The 19405-nt window shown below is 41.9% G+C and overlaps 2 protein-coding genes across 9 annotated transcripts in view; both read right to left on the reverse strand.

The window, feature by feature from the left end:
- bcl2l1 (BCL2 like 1) overlaps positions 1–8038 on the reverse strand; it is a 31639-nt gene extending 23601 nt beyond the window's left edge. The window contains exons 1-3 of one of the 5 annotated variants that reach the window (XM_060938127.1): positions 7895–8038; positions 6082–6149; positions 4713–5356 (exon numbers count right to left, since the gene is read on the reverse strand). In XM_060938127.1, the coding sequence (XP_060794110.1) occupies positions 4713–5297 (585 nt within the window). In that variant the 5' untranslated portion in view covers positions 5298–5356; positions 6082–6149; positions 7895–8038. The other 4 variants (XM_060938128.1, XM_060938126.1, XM_060938129.1 and 1 more) reach the window with 4 other exon arrangements.
- Positions 8039–11925: 3887 nt separating this feature from the next.
- Positions 11926–19405, reverse strand: part of arfgef2 (ADP-ribosylation factor guanine nucleotide-exchange factor 2 (brefeldin A-inhibited)) — a 79469-nt gene continuing 71989 nt past the window's right edge. For all 4 annotated transcript variants that reach the window (XM_060938133.1, XM_060938131.1, XM_060938132.1 and 1 more), the window contains 2 exons: positions 18212–18329; positions 11926–13650 (listed from right to left, as the gene is read on the reverse strand). In XM_060938133.1, coding sequence (XP_060794116.1) covers positions 13486–13650; positions 18212–18329 — 283 coding nt within the window. In that variant the 3' untranslated portion in view covers positions 11926–13485. The remainder of the gene's footprint in view (positions 13651–18211; positions 18330–19405) is intronic.

Here is a 19405-nt window from a genome sequence, read left to right on the forward strand (position 1 = left end):
AGTGTTCCGCATTGCAGGATACGACGACGTCACACGCAGTGACCATGGCCAGTGTTTACGAAAGTAACCTAAAGTTTCCTGTGTATGACAGTAGCCAGCATGGAGTACCTGGCGATGATGCAGTTATTGCGATGGAGCCAGAACATGCACAATAGCCTGATGTTAAGGAGGAGGTTGAGAAAGAAGAGGGCAAGGGCTTTGGCTCAGGCGTTCTGCGGGGTAGTGACTGCAACCTCCGTTCAAAGGAATGTGTGGGTGCGGAGTCGCAGCCAGGAATGGTGGGATGTAGATGTAACAACTTTCACGTTTGTGGCTTGTTGATGACGCAAGTCGGATGAATGAATATATATATATGATCTGTGTCATTCATTTTGTCAATAAAAGATCGGATACAGGTCACATATGGGCGAAAAAAAATCAGATTTGAGTCACTTCAGCTTGCAGTGTGAACGTAGTGTAAGGTAGTCAAGTGCACAGCACAGGTCATCTTCACACAAGCTATAACTGCTATGATAAGTCAAATGGGTAATGAGAGAAACAAAAGCAGGCTCATGGATATTTGATGATCCAAATTCATCCACATGTAATGCAGACAAGCATGAAAAACAGCTTAATTGAGTATCATGTTTGGGCTAGATTTTCAGACTGGGTGTACGATACAGAGCTGTCAGTGCCAAGATAGAGTTTGAGGGCAAGGATTTTTACTTAAACCAAGTCAGTCATGCATTACACAACAAGGAAAGAGTGGCAAAGTTACAAGCAGAATACCTTCATACGTCTTGAGCAATTTGGACCGAGTACTACCACACTTACTATTCAAGTTAAAAATGTACAAAAAACACAAAAAGCATTAAAATTTTAGCATTGACTAAATATTCAAATATACAAGGCCACAGTTCAAACTAGATGCCCTTTTGAGCACTTCTGACAACTATAAATTGATAGTATGGTATTCTGGGCTTTTTATAAAAAGAGAGTTATAGAAGCATTGTGAGTTTTTCTGACAGGTTCTTAAAGACTCCACATCAGTTTGAAACAGTTACAGCTGCACACAAGAAACAGCTGTTTAACCCTTCAGCGTTCTCGTTCTTGTTTATGAAAAGACCAACAAACTAAACACATTCCCCCCCAAAAAAATGTAAATGTTAAAGCAGCAATGGGGTTAAAAAGGGCAACACAGGTGCATGCTGCTTTCATACTCAAATGGAAAATACAGAAAATACAGATTATGGTGCGCAGACAGCAAGTTGTGGCATCGACAGGCCTGTGGAGGAAAATCAGAGATGAAGTAGGAAAACGGGGAATCTACAACAATGCACGTGTTGCATGCCTGCTCTGCAACATGTTTAGCCACGTGAGAGAAAAATAGGTGGAGACTGGGATGGGGGAGCAAAAGAGATGGGGACAGGGACAGCAAGAGACAAACAAAGAAAAGGACGAGGAAGTAAAAAAAAAAAAAAAAAAAAAAGGTGATGCAGGGTGGAGAATTTCAGCAGGTAACGGCAGGGAGTGATGGCTCCACAAAGCATGCGCCTTCACAAATATCTTGCACATAATGCCCTGTTCATCTGATACAGAAGGAGAGGACAACCCCTTTTCCTACAAACGGGGGAACAGGTTCTGTTCTGCACACCACATTTTGAACTGTTCAGACAGAGCATTGTGACCAAAAATGAATTGGCTCAGAAAAGTTGGTTCCCAGCTGGAATTGAAATATCGTTTGTTTCTCCAGCACAAATGTCACATCAGTGGGTGTCATTAGCTTGGAGAATGAGTGCAGCAACAAAGAATGGAACAAAAGGATACATCTTCAGGGAAATAAAAAAGCTTGCAGGTAATCCATGTGCTCCAACCGTTGTGTACCACCCTCGGTTCACGACGCAGCCTTGATTACAGCGAGCCTGCTCAATACTGGTGAAAATGTGGTTCACTAGCTGGCACCAAGGCTCAAAGAACCCTGAACTGAATCAGTTCAAGAACAGTCAGAAAGGTGTTTTTTTTTTTTTTTTGGGGGGGGGGGGGGGGGGGGGGGGGGGGCAGTGTAAGAGAACTATGACTTTAAACATAATTAGGAGATCTACCTCATTACTGGGACAGTAATTAAAAGATGAAAACAGCCCTTATTTCAGTGCATCCCTGCTTGACTGGTGTGTGCATGCATGTGTGCGTTTAATTAAGGACACAGGCAGTGCATTGGGGGGAGAGAGTGGCCTGGCCAGGATGACTGCAATGACACTAGGGTGAAGAACCCTGTTTGAACATTGTGCTAATGAGGGCTTTAGAGGAACTGCCACACGACATGCCTCACATTCTCCCACACGCTCTATGAAGGAGAAATAAAGGACAAAACCTCCAGAGTGTAATGCAGTCTTCCCCCACCCGTCTCTCTCGGATTCCCCTGCGCTCTACTCACTCGCACGGGTTGAAGATTTGTGATCTTGGCCTGCCTGAAAAGATAATTACTCAAATCACATTCACTTATTCAACAATCCCATCCCCTGAGCAATTCACCTCAGCAACACGCGCTTAACAAGAGCCTCACAATATTAGTACAGCCGCCTGCCATCTCTGCTCAGATTTGTGCAGACACCATCGCCACCTGCTCTCTTAACTGTGCCACTTTAATTCCATCGACTCCCATAAAACTAATTAAGAGCCGGGACAGAGGGAGCTGGAGAACTGGACACAGAAAATCATTTGAAGAACAATGCTACAGCATGAGACTGTGTGCTGTGCATATTCTGTGTGAGGGAAAGAGGGGGGAGGGAGAAAGCAAGCACACACATCCACCCAAGTGTACAGATATACTCAGGTACTGAGACACACCTGCAGCCAACAGCTGTCAACAACTTCCCCATCGCCGTGCATACGCATGTGAGCGAGACGCCATATCAGCATGCCAACAACGAGCCAGAGAAAGCATGCACATTTTGGGGATGTGAGGAGCTGAATGCTGGCATCATTACAGCAATTCAGCCCTGAATTCAAGATGACTACATGCTGAAGTGTGCAGTGCTTTTTAGGGGACAGTTTATCCTTTTCAGGCAGAGATGCACTTTACTAGAACTGACTGTAGTGCATGAAAAAAAAAAAGGGGGGCTATAGTATAGTACTAGAGTAGTTGATCAATTCCACCCATTAGCCAAATTTGACCAGCAATTAGCTGAAGGCCTGCTGTTAAAAGGGAACCATTGTGTGGGTGTCAAACATTGAGCACGTCTTCGAGGGTAGCTGGCCTACATTCAGTATGTTCGTGCACCATATTTGTGCTTGTCTCCTCGTCAGACATTTCATTTACCACAAAGGAAGTGACATCAGAAACACATGCCTGCTTCCTTTCGTGTAAGCAAAAAGCAGTTTTGTTAAAACCCACAGGATGACTTCATTCAGCACTGAAGTCACTCAGAATAAGTGGGTGAATTCCTTGGCAAAAGGAATCTTTGATGCCCACCCAAAAAAAAAAAAAGCTGGGCAAGATGATTTTGGCTAGATCTGAGAATAAATTTATTTTTAGGTCTTGACTCCAGTTCAGCTCATGATTTGCATGCTGAGTGTTCAACCACTCAGTAACAATGTCCTATGAGGCATCAAGTTAGGACATTTTACAACATCAGAACAGTAACCTAGCCTAACAATAAGCAATACCGGACAATGTGCAATATTATGTGCAACATCTTTCCTGCTTCCCCCCCCCACACACACACTTACCCTAACCCCACTCCTCCTCATATCCTATTCTTTTAAATTTGCATATGTAAATACTAATTTATCTAGAAGTTCTCCATTTCTTTTCTCCGTTTATCTGTAATGATGCTGTTGGAATCTTAATTTCCCTGAGGGAACCCTCCCAAAGGGATCAATAAAGTTTTATCTAAAGAAGCATTTCATATAATCTGATACTTCAGAAATTCAACCAAGTCTCAAACAGCACCAGCAATACCAATTAACCAGTCAGAGGGCACAATACAACAGCACCCAATCAAAGAAAAACACTCAAAACATTGCCTATCAGACAGGGCCTTCCATAAAACATCCCCAGTGGAACATCCAGTCATCTGGTTCTCACCACAAAGAGAAAATTGCTTTTTAAAAGGGGAAAAAAAAAAAAAGGAAAACCCCACATCTACACAGGCCCTCACTGCTTTTAATCTAGTGCCTAGCTGACCAAAGAAGCAAAAGACAAAATGCGAAACAAAACAATGAATACCAGCAGGGAAAACAATACAGCATCAAGCGGACCGTCCCCCACCAGCCACCATATGTAGCTTACACATGAGGCTTGCTGCTCTGCTCTTTCCCTTGTTCAGTTTCAATTCAGCTGAAAAGCAGCAGGGATGATCAATGCTTGGCTGACCACTGCATTTTCTCTACTTTTCACCATTACATGCTATTTAAATTCCCCACCCAGACCCACGCCAAGAACACCCCTCATCTTGACCCAAGGAGGCAGCAAATGCAAAAACTGATTACACAAGCACTGGTGCCAACTGCAGAACACGATCAGTAATCTGATTTTGCCTTCTTTTAAATCCTTAAACAGGCAATCAGGAGTGCTGAGCACAGAACACCGCCAAGAAACCACCCCCCAAGATAAACAGCATCAAGTCCATCATAGTTGAGTACAATAAAATCACACCAGAATAATACACATTTTAAACTGAATGACAAAAATATAATGGTGACGACTCCTTAGAAATCTTTATTAAGCTTACCCATCCTCCTTGCTCTTGGATCCAAGGCTGGATGTGGTTGTCCAGGTAGACGGTCATCCATTCCGCGATACGTGCCACCAGCGGACTCATCTCCTTTTCCACACACTCGACACAGAGTGCACCTCCAAAGACGAACAAGCCCACGATACGGCCCCAGTTGACGCCATCACGGAACACCTCATCCATCACACTCTCAAAGCTCTGGTACACCGTGACTGGAGTGATATGCAATTGTGACGACAGGTCGCTAAAAGCACGCGCATAGCGCAGCTCAAACTCGTTCGCAGAGTCACGCAGCGCTTCCTTTACTGCCTCCAGACTTGCAGCACCATTCACCTGCCTCTGAGGGGATAAAGTTGGTGATCGTGGCGGAGTCCCTGCTGAACCGGTCCCATTTACAGCACCATTAACAACTGCTGTTGGCGTCTCCATTTCCGCCGCTGCCTCTGCATTCTCTTCCTCCACCTGACCTCCTTCAGTCCCATTTGCATCTTCTGTGAGCCCAATGTGGTTGCAAGGGTAGTTTCTCTGGGAAAGCTTGTACTTGATGTAGTACACAACCAGTTCTCTGTTGTAGTAAGACATAATGAAGCGCAATATGTCGTTTCTGATGCTGAATACCAATCCCACTTGCTTGTCAGTCTCTGGAGAGAAAAAAAAAAGAAAAACAACATTACTTGCATCTCTACTCAGACTTGTGCCAATGCTGGCTCTCATTACAGATCTTCAACCAGGTCGATCTCTGGCCGATTCCCTCTGCTTCTTATCAGGTACAAACATACAATCAAGGATCATGCAAGGGCTTGGACAATGTTCAGAAAGCAGTGAAATATTAGAGCACTCAGACACAAACATGCTCTCTAAACAGGAGCAAGAGGTCAGAATTACAAGTTTTAAAAGAAAGGCTAAGGACTACTGTACAACTGGGGAGTAAGGCCAAAAAAAAAAAATCTTGTAATACTTGATTACTTTGTTTGAGGCTTTGCTTAAAAAAAAAAAAAAAAAAGTCAATACAACAGTTGAGCCATGACAGAAAAACAAGTTTGCTTAATCGTTAAAAAGGACTGGGAAATGAAACAATTGCTACAAACATGTTGTGATATCCAATTGTTTACTTATTGCATAGACTATTGACAAATACTCAGGAAAGGCTTATTGTGACTGACAAGCCTCTTATTCAGAAATGCTTAGTGATTATCAAATTGATCATGTTCTACCTTGCACCCCTAAGCTTCTGTAAACAAACCTTTATTTCTAATCCCAGCGACTAATTTGGTTGTCCAGAGTAGCAGATGGTGTCTCTTATCTAGCCCTGATGAACAAAAATTTAAAAATAAATAAGTAAAACCCCACAACTCTTCCTCCTTACCTAGACCAGAGTGAAATTAACCAGCAGGATGTTTCAATATCCACTTAGAATAAAGGATTTCTTCCAAGCTGGACAAAAAAAAAGGAAAAAAAAATAGCTGTAGTAAATAAAGTAAGGAGTGTCTTGTACGTACACGTTCACAATGCGTGAAGAGTTTAATAAATGCAACCGAATCAGAATCTATTGCTCAGAACGTTCACACGTGAAAGGAATCCGCTTTGGTGGGCGGGGCTTAAGGGTTTTTAAAAAACACGGCAATTTATTTAAAAATAAATAACCCTGTATACATTTGAAAGACAAGCATAACGTACTAAAGGCTTGTGGACAAAAGCAGAGTGACGGACAGTCTGTAGAAAGCGTGTTGTCGTGCAGCGTTTTCTCTGCTTTAAATTCACAAGTCACTGAGAAAAGCCTTAACAATGGACAGCAATGAAAACAGCGCACTAGTGCGTGAACTCCTACTTGAAGCCTGAGCACGCAGCAGCACACGTGGTAAAGCGGAGCAGCTCACTTACTACTTCATTAAATCCACTGTTTAGATAGAAATCAGCACCCAAACAAGTCACTCCTGTTATGGATTTTTTTTAATTATTAAAAACGAGATAGTAGCTTCGGCGTTGCTAAATTACTGATTAATGAACATGATGTGCTCTAAAGCTACAATGTCAACACGAGACTCATGCAGGAAGAATGCGTGCCCCAAAGAAACCAGCTAAAACATTTATTTAAAAAAAAAAAAAAAACACCCTCGAGAATTCAAAAGCCTAAACCGAGCAGTCTGTATATAGCTTAGTCAGACATTAACTGAAACACTGGCCACCAATAACAACACAGGCGCTCTCTTCCACTTTGGACATTGTACATCAACTCGCATTATCTCTACTGTAAACAACGCACATGACAACCTGCTTAAGCACCAAGTTAATGAAAAAACCCTGCTTACCAACACGGAAAGCTGCTTCGCTCTTCACACGAGCTCTGAACGCACTAACCCTCAAGGCTGGTTTGTCGTACAAGTGCAGAAGTTCCAATTTAGAACAGAGAGATGTTCTAGAATCTACTTCAGAGTGCCAGAAAATAAAGCAGAATGAACAGGAATCTTCGAGCCCCGCCCACAGTTCCCACGCGACGCAGCAGGTCCGCCCACATCGCAATTACCGTAACTATAGGAACCGTCTAGTACAGCACCCATATATATATATATATATAAAAATATATCATATGTACACACATACACGAGAGAGCCGTTATAGGAAGCTATTTAAAAAAGAGGTTCTTGTTGATAGTTTCATAATGAAAACTGACTACACAGTCTTATGTAGGTCGTTAACCGCTACAATTAAGTCTTATAATTATTAGGCTAAATAATTAACCTAGCTATCAGGAGCATTACAAGACAGCTAGTTAGCTTAGCTACAGTGCTACAGCAACTTAGTACCACCTCCAAATGAGGGTTATTTGGACACATTCCGGTTCAAACTATAATGTTTGAACCTGATTCAACAACAACTCCGCGCTCTAGGACAGGCTGTTTATTTACTACAGAATATGTAAATAAACAGCGACGGTCCTAAGGCGTCCTATATAACGACAGAAACACAAAGCAATTAACAACAGAAACAGGCCCAAATAATTTGGTTTTCAGCCAATAGTCCTTTTCCTGGTCAGCCCTAGCCGAGCTAACTACGTCAGTCCTGGGCTACCACAGCCGACTCAGCTCGTTAGCTAGCAGCCCTGACGTTAGCGTACAGAATCGGCTCGGTATTCACAAGTCAAAGAACACACAGATACGACTACAACGCGAACTACTTACTCAAATAATTAAAAGCGTTACATCTCGCGTTCCCACATGACCAAAATATCAAGCAAGACTCCAGTTAATGTCCGACTGCAAAGCCGACATTTCTTGCTCAACCTACATGGAACCTCCACCGCAGCTTGGCAAAGCTACGCTAACTCTCTAAGTACCTGCAATGTACTATTTATCCTTTCCACACCCCTATTGTGACAAATCCCACCTCCTATACGAGCGTGTCAAACGTCTTCAAAGCGGTGACGATTAAAAAAAATGACCAATCGCGTTAGAGCAGGAAACGTATGTGGGCGGGGAATAAAAAATAATAATCCAAGACAGACAAAGTCTGCGCATGCGCATGCATTCCACTTTCTCTCACATTACACCGCGGTAGGTAATGTCGGTGTTTAGGTTAGACTAGGTTCTCCCAAGACGACTATTCGAGCACGAGTTTTATTATTCATAAATGATGAAGACTTTTCTTGAGTGTGACCTGATTGTGTAAAATCAGCCGAATCAGTTGCACTCACCTGTGAGCAACTTCAAGCTAAAGGGTTCCAGTCCCAGTCTAACTCTCAAAAGGTATAGGTGGTTTAATATTATTCTGACAGTTCTGAGAGTCAACACTCGCTTTAATAAAGGTTAGAAGAAAGCACCCTACAATGGTATTTTAGCTCTGTGGTACATTTAATTCATTTTCACCACATTTATTTAAGAGTTTAAAACGCACACAAAACCAGGGCCCCAATTTACAGTACAGGTATAAATAAAATCTCATCTCATCTCTAGCCGCTTTATCCTTCTACAGGGTCGCAGGCAGGCTGGAGCCTATCCCAGCTGACTACGGGCGAAAGGCGGGGTACACCCTGGACAAGTCGCCAGGTCATCACAGGGCTGACACATAGACACAGACAACCATTCACACTCACATTCACACCTACGGTCAATTTAGAGTCACCAGTTAACCTAACCTGCATGTCTTTGGACTGTGGGGGAAACCGGAGCACCCGGAGGAAACCCACGCGGACATGGGGAGAACATGCAAACTCCACACAGAAGGGCCCTCGCCGGCCACGGGGCTCGAACCCAGGACCTTCTTGCTGTGAGGCGACAGCGCTAACCACTACACCATCGTGCCGCCCTAAATAGAATCTCACAATTAAAATAAAGCACAGAGGCAAATATGTACTATCATTTATTAGAATTTTTTTTTTCACTGTAGATCTGGAGCCTGTTCTGGGAACACTGGGAAAGCTGTAGGAATACACCCTGAATGGAATGCCAACCCATCCCAGGGCAGCATGCATACACACATTTACTGAACACGTACTCATTCAGACCTAGACGCAATTTAGAGTCACCAATCCACTGAACCAGCATGTTTTTTGAAAGGAATCTGAAGAATCCAAAGAAAACGCACATGGACAACATGCAAAACTGCAGCCGAGCTCAGGGTTGGAACCATAAGTTAGGAGCGCTACCTTCTGTGCCACCATGCTGCCTGACTTTAGTTGTGCTTCTTATTATTTAAATCCTTAGATTAGAAAATGGTCTCCTATGAAAGCATGAATTATTTGTCACTAGTGTACACTGTTTTTGTTTGTTTAAAATTCTGCCAATAATTAGGTTTAGTGAATTCAAGTACCTGGGGTCAACTGTGCAGGAAAATGGGGGCTGCGATAGTGAGGTGAGAAAGAGAGTGCAGGTAGGGTGGAGCAGTTGGAGAAGGATTTCGGGAGTCATTTGTGATAGGAAAGTCCCAGTAAAAGTGAAAGGTAAGATGTATAAGGCAGTAGTGAGACCAGCTGTGATGTACGGATTGGAGACAGTACCCTTAACGAAGAGACAGGAGGCAAAGTTGGACGTGGTGGAGTTGAGGATGTTAAGGTTTGCGATGGGAGTGACAAGGTTAGACAGGATAAGGAACGAGCACATCAGGGGGACAGCACATGTGGAGAGCTTGGGAATTAAGCTAAGAGAGATGAGACCGAGATGGTACGGGCACATCCTGAGAAGAGATGCAGAGAATGTGGGAAGGAGAATGTTGAGGATGGAGCTGCCAGGCAAACAAGAACAAGGAAGGCCAAAGAGGAGATACATGGATGTGGTGAGAGAGGACATGAAAGTGGCAGGTGTGGTAGAGAAGGATGTGGAAGACAGGGAGCAATGGAGACAAAAGATCCGCTGTGGCGACCCCTAATCGGGAGCAGCCAAAAGAAGAAGAAGAATTAGGTTTAGAACCCATCCATCCATTATCTGTAGCCGCTTATCCTGTTCTACAGTACAGGTTCACAGGCAAGCTGGAGCCCATCCCAGCTGACTATGGGCGAGAGGCGGGATACACCCTGGACAAGTCATCAGGTTATCACAGGGCTGACACGGAGACAACCAACCATTCACACCTATGGTCAATTTAGAGCCACCAATTAACCTAACCTACATGTCTTTGGACTGTGGGGGAAACCCACGCAGACACGGGGAGAACATGCAAACTCCACACAGAAAGGCCCTCACTGGCCACGAACCCAGGACCCTCTTGCTGTGAGGCGACAGTGTTAACCACTACACCACCATGGCGCCCTAGGTTTAGAACCATCATATCTTAAAAAAAAAAAGCTTGTAAAAAAAAAGTAATAAGGATCACCATATCTCATCTCTACCCGCTTTATCCTGTTCTACAGGGTCGCAGGCAAGCTGGAGCCTATCCCAGCTGACTGCGGGCGAAAGGTGGGGTACACCCTGGACAAGTCGCCAGGTCATCACAGGGCTGACACATAGACACAGACAACCATTCACACTCACACCTACGGTCAATTTAGAGTCACCAGTTAATCTAACCTGCATGTCTTTGGACTGTGGGGGAAACCGGAGCACCCGGAGGAAACCCACACGGACAACATGCAAACTCCGCACAGAAGGGCCCTCGCCGGCCATGGGGCTCAAACCTGGACCTTCTTGTTGTGAGGCAACAGCGCTAACCACTACACCACCATGGCGCCCTAGGTTTAGAACCATCATATCTAAAAAAAAAAAATGCTTGTTAAAAAAAAGTAATAATGATCACCAATATGATAGTATAAAATCAAGAAAATTGCAGATGCATCCCTGGACCACACATCAAGAACAAATTAAACTATGCATTATTACTCTCAAACCTGCGTGGAAAGCTAGTTAGTGGAGAGAACTGTGACTCTGCAGACCTAGAACTCATTTACTATTGCTCATTTCATGCATTTTGTTTATCAGGATTATATCTGGACGGAAATTACCCTCATAAAATATTGAAGTGTTAATGCACTCAAGATGCATTTGAAACACATTTAAAACATCGCTCAAACCACTGCAGGAGGTGGTGAGTGTAAATGTATCGGTTTCTCATGACAGACATGATGTTGGTACTTTAAAAAATTTTCACAGACAACATACTCTCAAAACTTAAAATGAAGTTCACTGGAAATTCATGTTTGAGTGTAATGAGCTGATTTGAACATTAAATGTGCAATACAGCTCAGCCTGGCCAAACGGAGATGCATTTGACTACAAGTGTAAATGCATGTGGTTAAAGTTTCAGGATTCAGTCCAGATGCACGAAGCATGAAATGGTCTGGAGGAAACGGAGTATTATATTTTCAGTGAGAATTCCCCACTTGGCAACATGGTAGTGCAGTGGTTAGAATGGTCACCTCACAGCAAGAAAGCTCTGGGTTCAAACCTAGTGGCTAACTGGGACCTTGCCGTGTGGAGCTTGCATATTCTCCCTATGTAGGTTCCGTCTGGATGCTCCAGTTTCCTCCCACAATCCCAAGACATGCGTGTTAAGTCAAATGGCTACTCTAAATTGCCCATTGGCGCGAATGTGAATGGCTGTTGGTCTCTGCGTTAGCCCTGTGATAGATTGGTGACCTGTCCTGGGTGCATCCCACCTCTCACCCAACGTCAGCTGGGATTGGCCCCAACTCCCCCACAACCCTGATAAATAAGCAGTATAGGTAATCGATGGATGGATGGATAGAATACCCCAACCTTGGAATATACCACCACAATATATGTGTAATGCATTTAATGCTTTATTTTACATGAAAACTTTACACTTTGTATTTTTTCTTATTGTATATATATATATATATTTTTTTTTTATATATATATTTATATTCCCCCTACATCAGGGAAGCAAAGTAGACATATAGTTGCAAGGGAAGGAATGCTTTCAGAAAATATTTAAATGCACTTCAAATAATTAAATACATCTGCATAAAAACGAATCCCAAGCTTCATAGGCTCTGTTACTACAGAGGCTTTATACTGGTAGAACTCAAGTATAAACAAGTATGCATTATACAGTGTATGTAACCTTTTTTTTTTTTTTTAACTTGTGGGTTTGCTTGGTGTTGATATGACAACATGGCAAGATGATGAAGCAAGCTGACTTGATCACACTCAACACTGGGATAAAGCCCAGTTTATGATGGGACTGGAAGGACAAGCAGGGACTTTCCAAAGTAGGAAAAACAAAAAGACAACCTCCACTTTTCCTTAAATTTAGGCTGAAGGGAAGGAGAATTTGACATTTTCCAGGCCAAACAATTTGTTTGCACTTGACACAGGGGAAGTGTAGTGTGTATTACCGAGTGAATGGAATGTCTTAAGACAGAATACTTGAAGTCAAAAAGAAACAAGAGCAGCTCTACTTCCCCTGGTCAACATTAGGACGACTCCATTTAACCGCCAAATCTTATTTTTATTAACATACTCATCAAAAGATGAAAAGGTAAACATCGGTCGCATTCGGGACTCTTACAGTTAAATGTGACACATGCAACCCAAATCTAGGCTCCAAAAATAATGTTTCACTTCCGTGGTATTTGAATACAATATGCTAAGATGCAAACACCAGCAAAAGAGTGTATTTTGCACTACTCGTCATTAAAGCTCCAATCAGAAATGATCAACATACAGCAAAAAAAGATCATTAAAATCCAGTCGGTATCGACAGGCTGAATAATTTAATTGTTACAGCAGTGTTCAACCTTTGTGTGTCTTGCTGTAATTCTTGACTGAGTATTTAGTAAATCTCTCCTCATAAGCATAATCTCGCTTTAAATTACAAAATTTGTGAACAGTGAAATATTCAAACGCTCTTTCAACACTGGGCATTTGGACATTTCTGTTTGCGGACTTACTGAGTGGACAAAAATAAGACAACAAGAAGAAAAAACAAACAAACAACCCAACACAATCAACCGACAATCAAACAGGATAGACAACAATATGGTTAATAAATTAATTATTCTCGCCATACTGTCCCCCTCTGTTCTGGAATAAATGATATAATTTTTCTGAGCTGCAAATGTTGATCAGTCAGCATAGAGGAAAAGCTCTGCTGGCTCACAGTGCTGTTCTCTCTTGAAGGGGAGTTGAGGGGTGAAAAGGTCATGAGATTGAGACACGGAGGGCCGCTCTAGACACACAGAGCCCAGAGCGAGCAGTCTCGGCATCGGCTCAGAGCGATCCTGCATTGTTCTTCAGACCAGGAGGGATCTGCAATACTTAAGCTTTCCTGCCTCCTCTTTTCAAAAAGCCTTTTATACACACACAAGCCATGCACAGGCCTATGAGGCTGGGGCTCTTGCGTGCACCATCTCAGGAGCGGCGATGTGGAAGACTGAACCGATGCGGAGGAAGAAGCGACGCAGGACTGCACGTAGCTCAGGGATGAGGTCAAACTGCATCATCTCGCATAGATGGGGGTAATAACAGGAGGCATGTGGCTTGAACTGCAGAGTGATAAAGAATGCGTTCATTAAGACAGGTATACAATAAAGTCTTAACTAGTACACCAAATTCCTACTACAACCGATATTGCATAGACAAAGAACAGACTCCTGTGTAAAAGTCATAAATCTTAGAAGGATGTTATTTAAAGTTCAAAACTGACCAACTATATTCTTTATTACTCTTAAATTGAGACACTGTCTTATTAAAGGGGGGGGGGGAGCACATGGTGTTTCCAGAGAGGTGGATCAGCTCTAAAAGTTATCTCCCGTGCTCTTATGAATGGCAAAGCACAGCTCCTGGGGCTATTGGTATTCTATCAGTGTAAATCTGGGATCTTCCTTTCCATACCGAGGTCATCATACTGACAGTTTGACTTATCAGCTGGGAGTTTCCTGCAAGTGAGGTTTACCTTACAACCCTGAAGGATAAGTGGAATATTCAAATCAGAGTCATCATACAGGAAATAACCACACCAGCAAAAACATGACACACACACTTACACAGGAGTGTAAAAGGAAACCATTCCATTTCTCTGACTAGAAGTCACAGAAAATTTGGATATGCAACCTGCAGGGACATCTGAAACTGATTAATGACGAGAAAAAAAAAAAAAACCCACATGATCTTGTTTTAGTGGGCTTTTGTCTTCAGCTTGTATGAGTGCGTGTCTGTATATAGACCCCTTGTGCATGATGTCACGCATCACGTGATAATTACACCTGGGGGTCAGACAGACACTGTCTTTCGTGTAAGCAAGGCTTAATCGGTCTTCAACATCGTTCATTTTTGTGCTGTTTTTGGTTGTTCAAATCAAGATTTTAAAATAAATAAATAAGGTATTACTGTCTCCCCGCTATCAAGAAAAATGTTAGAGAAGCAAATGCTTCAAGAACAGCGAAGAAATTGGTGGTTAAAGAGAACACGATGAGAGGAACTAAGCCTAAAAACTCCAGAGAAATTCGTGATCGTATTTAAATTTTTTTTTTTTTTTTAAATAGAAAGTTGGGAGTGAGTATGGAAGAGTTTGCTTAAGAAACTCGTTTTTTTTTTCTGCTTGCCTTCGAGTTAGCTTCTTCATGAAAAAGTGTTTGATTTTCTTATAGGTGAAGCAGCTTCCATATGAGACACGGAAAACCTAGACTGGTTTCAAACAACTCTGATATAACACAGTTAAAATAAATAAATAAATAAATAAATCCCCAGCAAGGAGCAACATGTGCGATATATCCTGAAAGAACAGAAAAGGTTAAGAGTAGAGAGAGTGCTGAAGCTTTGTTTCTGTTATCAGAGGAACCCAGTCCTGTGCAAAACGTCACCATGGAGCCAGAGTGTAGTAATGAACCTACAGTTCGAGGGTGTTCTACACAAACACACTGAACTTTACAACAGCTGCATGCATGTGAAACAGAAATAAATTGACCAAGGCATGAAAAACTATTTCGGGTAAAATAGTTATTGTCCGTTACACACTTATCAACCTGTGTGACCCAGTTGTGCCTTTTGAATAGAGAATAAATGAAGAGGGAACTGAATATTAACCGTTTATTGAAATTACAGGTCCTTCTCAAAAAATTAGCATATTGTGAAAAAGTTCAATATTTTCCATCAGTTATTTAAGAAAGTGAAAATGTTATATATTATAGACTCATTACACATAAACTAAAATGTTTCAAGCATTTTTCTATTTTAATCAGTATGGCATACAGTACAAAAACATTAAAAAAAAAACATCTCAAAATATTAGAATATTTCATTTCGAGTTTGAGTAAAACAGTATGAACACAGTGTATCTCTCGGTTTAGTTCAGTACACACAACCACAATCATGGGGAAGACTGCTGACTTGACTGTTGTCCAGAAGATGATCACTGATGCCCTCCACAAGGAGGGTAAGCCACAAAAGGTCACTGCTGAAAAGGGTGGCTGGAAAAGGTGCACAAGCAACAGGGATGGCCGCAGTCTTGAGAGGATTGTCAAGAAAAATTGATTCAAGAACTTGGGAGAGCTTCACAAGGAGTGGACTGAGGCTGGTGTCAGTGTATCAAGACCCATCACGAACAGACATCTTCAAGAAAGGGGATACAACTTTCGCATTCCTAATATCAAGCTACTTCTGAGCCAGAGACAATGTCAGAAGTGTCTTATCTGGGCTAAGGAGAGAAAGAAATGGACTGTTGCTCAGTGGTCCAAAGTCCTCTTTTCAGATGAAAGTACATTTTGCATTTAATTTGGAAATCACGGTTCTGGAGTCTGGAGGAAGAGTGGAGAGCCACAGAATCCAAGGTGTTTGAAGCCCAGTGTGAAGTTTCCACAGTCTGTGATGATTTGGGGTGCCATGTCAGCTGCTGGTGTTGGTCCACTGTGTTTTATCAAAGGCAGGGTCAATGCAGCTAGCTATCAGGAGATTTTGGAGCACTTCATGCTTCCATCTGCTGAAAAGCTTTATGGAGATGAAGATTTCATTTTTCAGCACGATCTGGCACCTGCTCACAGTGCCAAAACCACTGGTAAATGGTTTACTGACCATGGTATTACTGTGCTCAATTGGCCTGCCAACTCTCCTGACCTCAACCCCATAGAGAATCTGTGGGGTATTGTGAAGAGGAAGTTGAGAGACACCAGACCCAACACTGTGGATGAGCTTAAGGCCGCTATCGAAGCATCCTGGGCCTCCATAACACCTCAGCAGTGCCACAGGCTGATCGCCTCCATGCCACGTCGCATTGAAGCAGTCATTTCTGCCAAAGGATTCCCGACCAAGTATTGAGTGCATAACTGAACATAATTATTTGAAGGTTGACTTTTTTTGTATTAAAAACACTTTTTTTTATTGGTCAGATGAAATATGCTCATTTTTTTTGAGATAGGGATTTTTGGTTTTCCTTTACTTTTTTGCCAAAATCATCAATATTAAAACAATAAAAGGCTTGAACTACTTCAGTTGTGTGTAATGAATCTAAAATATATTAAAGTCTAATGTTTATGAGTACATTACAGGAAATAATGAACTTTATCACAATATGCTAATTTTTTGAGAAGGACCTGTATTACTACAAGGGTGATTATAGTTACTATATGACTATAGCTACAACTGGAATGTGCCGATATTGTTAGCGTTTGTAATTATCGTACCATCCACTATTAGATAAAAATAAAAAATTTTTTTTCACGGTTCAAATCCTGCACTCTGATTGGCTGGCGAGCGGGTCCGTATCCTATGGTACGGAACCTGGTTATGGACCTCTGGCGACTCGCTCGTTCACGACGACAAACATAGTAGCATTTTTTTGCCAACATTTATTTTCGCATTTCCCAGGAAAATAGCACCAATTTTACAGCATGGATTGTGATAATGACAGTGTTCACAGCAAAAGCGAGTTTTACTGCCCTGAGGAAGAAGAAATAAAAGAAAACATTTCAGGAGAAAGCTAAAAACCTAACTTGCTAGTGCCAAGCAAAAACATGGCTGAATCCTGAATGACTCCTATTTGTGTAAATAGGGGACTACATAGGTGGCAAAATGTAGTATTTTTCCTGCCATGGAAGTGCACTTGTATACCGAGGAGAAAGCAATTTGCATTACAGCCGTGAATGAGGATTCAAAATGGCGGCTCGGCTCAATTTTCCCTTTTGGACGCTCTCGTTTTCTGTTAGAATTTGGTAAAGGAAAAAAAAAAAAAAAAAAAAAGGTTATTTACCAGCTTAAGGTCGGTCCGTATGGTGAAATACCGTGACCTCAGCCTTGAATGCTGACCTCGGCCCAGAGGGCCTCGGTCAGTACTTTCAAGACCTTGGTCACGGTATTTCACGATATGGACCTCCCAGCTGGTAAATCATTTTTTTATATATATATATATATATATATATATATATATATATATATATATATATATATCTTACAATATGGTTTGAAAGTCTAGAGCAAGATATTTTATTTTACAAATAACACCACTTCGGATATTGTTTTAACAAAAGAATAAGCATCACTGTATAAATGACAGAGTGTAAATAGATGTCTGTAGAGTTGCTAAGACACGGAGGGCAGGAATACCATCGAGCCCATAGTTCAGGTCGGAGTCCTTTGAGAGTAAATGATCTGCCTTTTGCAATACTCTGTTCCTAAAAGCTGATGTCGGGGGGAAAAAAAAAAAAAGTCTTTATGCAAAGAAGATTTTCTTGCTTTTGTAGTTTAACTGTTCTTCTGTGTCAGGACTCTTTTTGAAAAAGAAGGTATATTCCAACATGTAGCTAATGCTAAGCCACAAATCTACACCGTCACTCCAGTCGTTTCGAGGAATTTTGTACAGATCATAACCGCTAATAAACTCTAATTTCCGGGTATATCTATCAATCATTCACTTTTTTCTGACTAAGATTATCCAAGTAATCCAGTAATAGAGCTTCTTAGATGTGGTTTTCTTCAGACAACAGCAATAGATGCCAGACATCTTCGCTTGGCTTCAGTACGTGAACAAAAGTTCGCTTGTCCCCCAGGTATAGGGTAGCGACGGTTGTGAACGTAAATGTGACGTCAGTGCAAGGGGTCGATAAGAGGAATTACCTTGTCATCAGGGAGTCTGAGTGTTCTGGTGAGTAGGAGCAGCAGTAAGCTGGTCCAGGCTTCTCGGTGGCTCTCTGAGGTTAGGCTGATAAAGTAGGCCAAGGCTTCACTACACACACTGTGGAAGAAGAAAATGCATGAATGCACACAAATGGAGTGAGGTGAACGCTGAACCTTTTTCCATCAATGAACATTCTCAATTCAAATGAAAAATACTCCTGGTAAACTCTTATTAAATTGAAAAATGGAGGACCTTAAAAGCCAAACATTTTGACGGCTGTCACCACACAATCTGATTACCATGTACATGGAGGTTTTCGCTGCATCAGCCTTACACTGGTGAAATTAAAGCACACTAATGAAAAGTAAGAAGCTTCATGAATGGTTTTCCAAAGTGCATTCACCAGCCAAATCATGTGGCAAGTGCACAATGCATAAAATCATGCAGATACGGGTCAAGAGCATCAGTTAATGTTCACAGCATACATGAGAATGGATAAAAATTCTCTCCATGATGGTGACTGTGGTAAGAAGCGTGGTGTTTTTGGTTTGAGTATTTCAGAAACTTTAGATCTGTGATTTTGAGACCAACAGTCTTTAGAATGTTGCGGTGGGGAAAAATATGCCGTGAGCAGCAGTTCTGCAGGAAGAAAAGCCATGTCGATGAGAGACGCTAGAGGAGAATGGCCAGACTGGTTTGATCGGACAAAGTTTATGGAAACTCATTTACTATTTACAACCATGGTGAGCAGAAAAGCATCTCAGAATGAACACCACAGTGAAGTGGATGAGCTACAACAGCAAAAGAGCACAGCAGCTTTCACTCCTATCAGCAAAAAACAGGAATCTGAGGCTACAGTGGGCACAGGCTCACCAAAACTTGGAAAAACATCTAATTTTTTCTTCCTCAATCTTGAAATGGTGTACAAATATTTCTAATAAGTGTTTAATTAGTGTAAATTGTCTTAAAATATCGGAGTAAATGATTAACCATTTCGTCTTCTCAAGAGCCAACATGAAGGCGCACAAATTGGTCTCCAAATCCATTCCTGTACTAATTATTTAATATACAAAGCATTTTCCAATTACAAGACTACAATTAAGCATGACTGTTACAAAACAGCAAACTCGTATTCGACACACGACAATTTACTGATGTGGATTATTACACATCATTAAAAGCCGAAAAACAAA

Source organism: Neoarius graeffei, chromosome 13, assembly GCF_027579695.1.
Source record: "Neoarius graeffei isolate fNeoGra1 chromosome 13, fNeoGra1.pri, whole genome shotgun sequence".
Classification (NCBI taxonomy): domain Eukaryota; kingdom Metazoa; phylum Chordata; class Actinopteri; order Siluriformes; family Ariidae; genus Neoarius; species Neoarius graeffei.